General features: G+C 37.1%; 1 protein-coding gene across 1 annotated transcript; it reads right to left on the reverse strand.

Annotated features, from left to right (window-relative positions):
• Window positions 1-4,476: 4,476 nt before the first annotated feature.
• On the reverse strand, window positions 4,477-6,529 carry LOC104624865 (OTU domain-containing protein 6B-like; the record flags this gene model as incomplete). Its single annotated transcript, XM_010292336.1, has 3 exons — window positions 4,477-4,561; window positions 5,652-5,758; window positions 6,446-6,529. Coding segments are annotated over 3 exons (276 nt in total), but the record flags the coding sequence as incomplete, so codon positions are not given.
• Window positions 6,530-8,585: the final 2,056 nt, after the last annotated feature.

The raw sequence follows: 8,585 nt of genomic DNA on the forward strand, positions 1-8,585 counted from the left end.
CAGTTTCTTCTCTATTAAAAACAAACAAACAAACAAAACTTTTACTTGGTTGCCACAACTAAAACATAAAACCTAAAATTTAAAGGTTTGGAATTATCAGAAGGGTAATTTTCTTTAAGAATCTTTTCATTATTGTTTTTACTGAACAGCACAGTTTTTCAGGTTGGATTTAAAGTGTTCTTTCATCACATTCTCCAGCTTCCTGTCCCATGTAGGTTTTCTCAAAGATCTCCATGTTGACTTCCAGTCTGCAGTTGTCCGCAAAAATTGTGAAAAAATGTTCCGAAGCAGATGAGTGACATACTCAAGCAGTAGATCAAGCAGCCAGCAAACACTGCAACTAAATCATGAGATAAAGCCCAGCATGCCAAATACCAATAAACTTATTTTATCAGAGATTAAAATAAATTAAAGTTTTTAAAATCCGTTGAAGTAATCTGCAGTTCTACCAGCCAGTGAAGAAGGTGTGATGAAAGCTGCCAGTGAAGCCACTGGGGAGCTCTCCTCTCTCGGGGAGCTCACCAAACCCCGCAGGTTTGAGGCTGCTGGTTATACAGCGCAATTCTTCAGAAGCACACGAGGTATAAAGACACCCACGAGTCAGATCTATACAAAGATGTATATTGACATTTTTCATGTTATTAAGTAAATGACGAGTTAGAAAAAGCAGTAAAAGTTGCAAACGCCTACCTTCATTTCTTTCCACCTTTAGAAACATTTTTTAGCATGGGAAGGGATCCTGTGGATGACACACAACTCACCTGTGCAGCTCATGTTTCCTTTCCGGAAAACAGGCTACTAGCTTAATTTACCACCTCTCTGCTTGGCTAGTCCTGTAGCTATGCTAGCCCCCACGTTCATATTCTCTCTCGCCTCGCCGTTCTCGGCCTGGATACTTCATTCAGGTATCCCCAGTGGGCAACAGCTTTCCCTGTTCTGCTTTTGGCTTTTTGTCCTCCAACATTCTGCACAGAGCTAAGAGAAAACCGGTTCTTTAGTTGATATGCCATCTTTTCCTCTTGCTTTTTCCCAACTCGGGAGCCTTCTTGGGATTTAACAACAAACTATTACCTATTTATACTGCTGAGATTTTGAGCTTTATAGGATCATGTATGTATTTAAGGAAGAATTACTCATTTAAAACTCCCACATCCATAGCTTCCTCAAAAAAGTATTCAAATATCATCCAGAATGCAATTATTAAAGTGCATTTTCATGATTTGTGTAATCATTTCCAAAAAGATACAGTGCTCAAACATTTTCATAGGACTTTATTATTAAAAAAACACCCTTAAAAAATCCACAACTGAATAGTCTTTAAGTTTTTTTCTGGACAAACACAGCATCTTCAGACTCTTCATGCATCTAATCCCTTCACATATCATGACAAAACATTTGCAGGACTGAAAAAGTTCAGGAAGCTTTTGCAGAAAACTTAGCTCCCTAGGAATAATTTATCTTGTTACTATTTAAGCTGATGCACTCCATTTTTTCTAGTTTGTAAAAGGGATAAAGTTTTTCAATCAACACCTTGATGTATTTATTTAATCTGGAACATAGAGATTACATAAATTTATTTAGAATGTTAATGAAGATTTTTTGTACGTGAACAATTCTTTTAATGATATACCTGTTTGTAATATACAGAGGCAATTGCTCAGGATTTCAGTTGTATTCAAAAGTACATATACCATCTGCCTTTAGTGACTAATGATAATCCATCTGCTGCTTTTATTAGTCTCTCAACACACAGGAATTGGTGGGTTACTGCTGTTATTGGAGACAAGGAAAGCCCAGAAACTGCCTTCCAAGGGGAGGCTGATGGGGACAGGTTCTTCCCTGTAAGAATATTGTACACAAATTATTACAGATCACCAGACAGCTTCCCTCCCCTCACTGAGTGTTCCTATTGGAAATGAATCTCAGCTAATATTGAAAAAACACCTCACAGCCCTTAAAAGAAAGAGTGGCTGAAAAAAACTGATGTCAGTGAATTGCCGATAAAAGCAGAAAAAGCTACTTACATACATATCAGCTCAAAATAAGTACGGCTATTTCACAAAGAGAATATCATCCAACAAAGAAGTTAAAAGCTAAATTCTGGAAAAAAATCCTCTGTTTAACTTGATCATTTTTATGTATGGAGAAGTTCAAGAGTATTTTCAAATACAGCATTTTAGAAGAGTTCAATTTAACCACTGAAATGCTGAGGATAAAATTAATTTAGAAACAACCTTCATTTCATAGAAAGTAAAGCTTTCTCTGCTTGAATAGGAATAGTCAGTCACTGGATAATTCATACTACAGAAGGATCCTAAAAGCATAAAAATTAAATGAGTGAACTTATTAATAATATGAATTAAGTGAACAACATTAAAAGTGACGACAACAAAATTTGCCACAAATAAACTGATTTATTACTTTTTGGCAAGTCCCATACAGCATGAGCAAGGATCTTTCAGTCACTATATTAAAACTTTATTTCATTTTATACAAATTGTAAACATCTTCAACAGGACAAAATGTTGGTACAGGCGTTTCAGGATTCTGGCACCTTTTCTCTGTCAGTTAATCAAACCAGAATGAAAACCCAATAAACCAAAAAACTTTTTTCACAGGATTATCTACAAAAAGCAGCATGTGCATTTCATATCACACCATTCTAAGCAACACAGACTATGTCTGATTAATATTTTCAGTGAAATTCATAGTGGTATTATGAATAAGAGTCGCTTTTTCCCATACTATTGTAAGCAATTTTTGGTTTGAAATTAAAAACATTGTTTTATACAATCAAGGTAGTAAACCAAATTCTACAGTAAACCAGCTGCTATAAATACAGCTATGTTTGCTATACTGTATCAGATAAATAAGTATGTAAAAACTCCTGATCTCATTAATATTGTGTTTTCCTGGCAGGCACCAGTCTAAAGAAGTCATAATTCAAGTTCTGTTTGTCCAAAACTCCCTGCTGTAATTGTCTGATTTTCTTCCCCTCCCTCTGAAAGTGCTTTAAATCAGACATAATCTGATCCATAAAGTGAACACTTATCTCCTTCTTCTTAAATAAAAGCAGATTTTCCTTTCTAAATTATCAGTCCCAGAAACGTCAATCTGCTGGCTAGCTTTACTGAAGGACTACAAGATGCATGCTTTTAGCTCATAATCCTCAACTCAGGGCAAAGGTGTTTAAACTTGACATGAACCGCTTTTCTCCAAGCCAACTCATCAGCACTAAAATGCAGACAATTATCATGTTACTGACTAAGGCTTTTAAAAAAAAAAAAAAATTCATATAACTTTGGTTTCAGTATGCTGCTAATTTTGGAGTCACATTTACAGTGACTTAAAGACAAAAATCTACATCTGCTAATGTAAAAAGTCAAATCATATTAAAAAAACTCCCCACCTTTCAAGTCTCTGTGCATCATAAGGAGCAATAAAAAAAAAAATCAATTATTCTGCAGAACACCTTCAAAGTTATTGACAAAACCCAAGGTGGTTATTTTTAGACCTGTATACAGCCAGCTGTTTTAAGCATTATGAAATACAGCACTTTAGATCAGAAAGTGCTTAGATCAGCAGATCCATAAATTGTAAGTTCAGATTAATTTCACTACCTGAACCGATGACACTGAGGAGCTTTTTGTTTGTATGATTTCTGTGTCATCGAAATGCACAGATGAAAGACCATGAAGGATGAACTGCACAGTTACTTGCATCAATGTTATGATGTGTAGCCATAAACAACAATGCTCTTCTACAGATTCAGTACTAGAAACATCAAGCATTCAATTCCCACTGCAAAAAAAAAAAAAAAAAACAATGAAGTCCCCAAACCTTGATAAAGCTCTTAGGTGAAAGTCTTTAAGATAAAAAGATTGTGCGATTCCTTCAGCCAAGCAAGATATTCTGCTACTGGATTTGTCTCCAGCTCTTCCATGCCCAAATAAAGAAGGGGATTCCTACTACGGCATTAAAGCTAAATCCTGACAGAACTAAAGAATCACTGTAGAAGACATTCCATCAATCTAAATAAAATCAATGATTTTAAATGCCTCAACTATTCCACGATCATCAAAATCTGCCAGAAATCATTTAACAGGAACCTCCAGGTAACCTTAATTCTTCAGCAGAAATGCAGATGAATCAAAACATTTACCAGTTGGTATTTTCATTGCAGCATGGGATGAAGCTCTATTAAAAAAAAACAAAATCTGATCGACACAGCCACCATTTTAGAGAAGATTTTCTAAACATGATTCATACCAACAAGTTCAAAATACTGTTGTGTTGTTTTGGTTTGGTTTTGTTTTAAATCAAGAGCTATTTCTGATTTATCGCAAACCTTGTATGTCTTTTTTTCATTTTTCATCTGTCCCATTTAGTTTTACTTTCCAGTCTGCCGGGGAACTGTCTGGAGCCCAACACATCAAGATGCAACTGTTATCCATGTGGATTTATGACTTTTGTGTGCTAGCTGCCATTTTCTGTAGCAGTGTCTGTTAGAAGTTTTACAGAATTGTAATGTTCTCCTAACCCATAGGCATGTCTCATATACCTAAAAAAAAAGTTACAGAATTAGTGTACAGTTTAACTAGGAGTATACATCATGCCAAACATTAACAGCACTGGAAGAGAGCGTAAATAAATTCAAGCTTTAGCACAGAAAATATATTAAAGATCATTACATAGGAGAGTATGAATAAAAGACAGTTTTTAATTCTGGTGATTTCCAGGCACAGATTGACATAAACTTTGAAGAGGGGAAAAAAGTTTCCTGCTGCATCTTACATCAGTTTAACTATTATTTTGTGATTATCTGACAAGTAAAATGACCTTGCAGCTTTCTACAAAGCAGTGACTGAATCACACTTCAGACCAACTGTCAGCATTTTAAGAATTTTTACCCCTGTACCCGGCACTGGTGAGGCTGCACCTCGAATACTGTGTTCAGTTTTGGGCCCCTCACTACAAGAGGGACATTGAGGTGCTGGAGCGTGTCCAGAGAAGGGCAACAAAGCTGGTGAGGGGTCTGGAGCACAAGTCTTACAGGGAGCGGCTGAGGGAACTGGGGTTGTTCAGTCTGGAGAAGAGGAGGCTGAGGGGAGACCTCATCGCTCTCTACAACTACCTGAAAAGGAGGTTGTGGTGAGGTGGGTGTTGGTCTCTTCTCCCAGGGACCTAGTGACAGAATGAGAGGAAATGGCCTCAAGTTGCACCAGGGGAGGTTTAGATCGGATATTAGGAAAAATTTCTTCACCGAGAGGGTGGTCAAGCATTGGAACAGGCTGCCCAAGGGAAGTGGTGGAGTCACTATCACTGGAGGTGTTCAAAAAACATGTAGGCGTGACACTTTGGGGCATGGTTTAGTGGGCATGGTGGTGTTGGGTTGATGGTTGGACTTGATGATCTTAAAGGTCCTTTCCAACCTTAATGATTCCAATTCTGTGATTCTATGAACTCTAATTGCAAAATCTTTAAACTAAGTGTGTCAATCACAAACATAATTTCTGACCTGCAAGACTCAAGCAGCATTTCAATGTCAGATACTTAACAGAACATAAAAGAACAGGTGGGAATCAAAGCTGAGCCCTCTGCTATAGAAATAAGTGCACTAATTTTAAGAAGGGATAAAATTACATACTTACACAAGTATTATTGGTTTGCCTGAATATTCTTCACCAACAATAATGGGAGGGGAATCCATTTGCACCACTTCAATAGGTGTTTGCAAAACGTGCGACAAAGCCCTTAGCTTTAAGGCATAAAAACAATTCAATAATAGGATTAAATCCAATGTAGGGAGGAGAAAAGACAACGAGGCATTTAGTTTTAGCAGACAAGAGTTTGGGCATAACATTTCAAATATTGTTAAACAATAAATGTTATTAAAATAAGCAAAATTATTTTAACTTTTAAAACTTCAGTTGAAAACAGGTTGCCTTAAATTCATCATTGTTTTCATGATACACCACAGGTAACATTCGGCTAGCTTCAGTAATTTGGTAACTACTCTTTCATAAAGCAATAAATAACACAAACTAAAATAAAGACGTATTTTCTCGAGCTCAAGTTCTGGTTTACATTACAAAAATCCAACACTGCTCCACTATAGTCAGCTTTGCTACTATCTAAAGCCTGCATTAAAAAACACTTTCTCCTTAGAAAATCTTCCCCCACTCATACTGTCAGTCTTTCTAATGATATTTAGAACTAATGAATTTGTTAACTTGCATGTCGTCAAATACATCAGAACAACGGCGCACCATCAGAAAAGCTACTAATTTGGGAAAGTAATTTATAACCATGGGAGAAAGTTCTTGATAAACTGCTTATGACTATGTTCCCTTAAGAAAGTATCCTTTCTTAAAAAGCCCTTTTTTGAAGGTATATTCACCCACTTCAGAATTTCACAAATAAAAATTATCAATACAATACTTACTTCCAGCTGACCACCCCATGCAGCTGTATTTGCTATATCATCACAGTATTTTTCAAATTCCTCTGCAGAGAAAGAAAAAGATAACTTTTAGTACTTCTCTTATTTGAGACCAAGCAACTGAGGAAAAATACTGGTTGTGCAATGATTAACTAGAACCTGAAAAATCCGAACATTATATAGGAAAATATATATGTTTACTGAAGAGAAGGAAAGGAAAAGAAAAACAACAGAGGCCAAAGAAAACCCCCTAACTTTTTAGAAAGAAAAATTAAGACTGAAGACATGAATAAAAACAAGTATGGGAATAAAAAGAAGTACAAGTTTTATTTTAAACCTTTTTATTCAGAGAACTGTTAACAACAAGTGTGAAACTGTATACAGTTTTCTTCCTGTTAAGTTTCAGAGGGTGTTGTTTTGAGACTCTAGAAAAGAATGTGATAGCAAGTAGTATGCTTAGTTCTTGCATTAGATAGATGTCAGGTATGTTTTTAAAATCATATAACTGTACGTAGTTCAATTGTTGGCTGTTTTTTTAAATTTCCAAATTAGCTGCCTTGTTTTTAACCTCTGCAGTATTTATTCCCAATAGTTTCTTTGTGAGTAGCTGAATAAACCTTTTGCAGATCATGTTCTACAGAAACCAAGCTTTCAAATTTATAAATTAAAACCCTTTAGGCTTTGAGTCCTATGAACAGATTCTGATAAAGAGCGAACAGATTTTCTGAAGACAGCTCAGAATTGTTTTTCATACATTCCCCTTATAACAGACTTAAGAGACGTAAGAAAACCACAACTCCCTGCTGCTTTGCAGAAACTCTATCAGTCTTCTCTTGGGGCACATTTATCCTGTGACAATTATCTCTGTCAACATGGCAAAGATGTCACCTAATTTGCAACAGCCCCCATTCACCAAAAGAAATCCACAGCAATAGCTATTAAATGACTGTAACAGCAAGTTAAATAAAAAAAGGTATGACGTCATTTGCATGGTGTTACAGGCATGCTTAAGAAATTAATAAACTGTACGTTGTTCAACTAAGAAGTACGTAAACTGCACTTACACAGCCTACCCCATTGCTCCATACTAAACACCTTTGTATTTTTTAGTTAAGTTATAAGAAAGGGCTCCAAAAGACCTACTGTAACCAGTGAAAATAAAGGGTAGAATAAGAAAAAGCATCTATGCAAACTATTGTAACATAGATTTGCCTGAATTTCATGGTAATTTTTAACAGGTTTCCTATGTAAACTGAAAACACCAATATAAAAGCTGACAAATCATCCCTAACCTGGTCAACAAGCTGTTTATAATACAACTTAAATCACATGCCAGAACATGACTACAACCTAGTAACAAGCAAGTTCTGATATTTTCTTTAAATGGGGAATAATGTTTGCTAGATTTCTTCACAAAAACAAAAAAAAAAAAATTACAAAGACTCAGGTGTACCAAATTTCATAGTGGATCATAATTCTGTGTTTGTATCAGGTTTGCGTGGCAAGGTTTTGGTAGTGTGGGGGTTGCAGAGGTGGCTTCTGTGAGAAGCTGCTAGAAGCTTCCCCTGCGTCCAATAGAGTCAATGCCAGATGGCTCCAAGGCAGATCCACTACTGGCCAAGGTTGAGCCCATCACAGAATCACAGAAACACTAGGTTGGAAAGGACCTTCAAGATCATCAAGTCCAATCATTAATCCAGCGCCACCATGTCCCCTAGACCATGTCCTGAAGCGCCACAGCCACACGTTTCTTGAACACTTCCAGAGATGGCGACTCCACCACCTCCCTGGGCAGCCTGTTCCAATGCCTGACCACCCTCTCAGTGAAGAAATTTTTCCTAATATCCAATCTAACCCTCCCCTGGCGCAACTTGAGGCCATTTCCTCTTATCCTATCGCTGGTTACTTGGGAGAAGAGACCAACACCCTCGTCGCCACAACCCCCTTTCAGGTAGTTGTAGAGAGCGATAAGGTCTCCTCTCAGCCTCCTCTTCTCCAGACTAAACAACCCCAGTTCCCTCAGCCGCTCCTCATAAGACTTGTGCTCCAGACCCCTCACCAGCTTCGTTGCCCTTCTCTGGACACGCTCCAGCACCTCAATGTCCAGAGGGACAATGTAGTGAGGGGCCCAAAACTGAACACA

The sequence above is a fragment of the Phaethon lepturus genome, unplaced genomic scaffold (assembly GCF_000687285.1).
Source record: "Phaethon lepturus isolate BGI_N335 unplaced genomic scaffold, ASM68728v1 scaffold17598, whole genome shotgun sequence".
NCBI lineage: Eukaryota > Metazoa > Chordata > Aves > Phaethontiformes > Phaethontidae > Phaethon > Phaethon lepturus.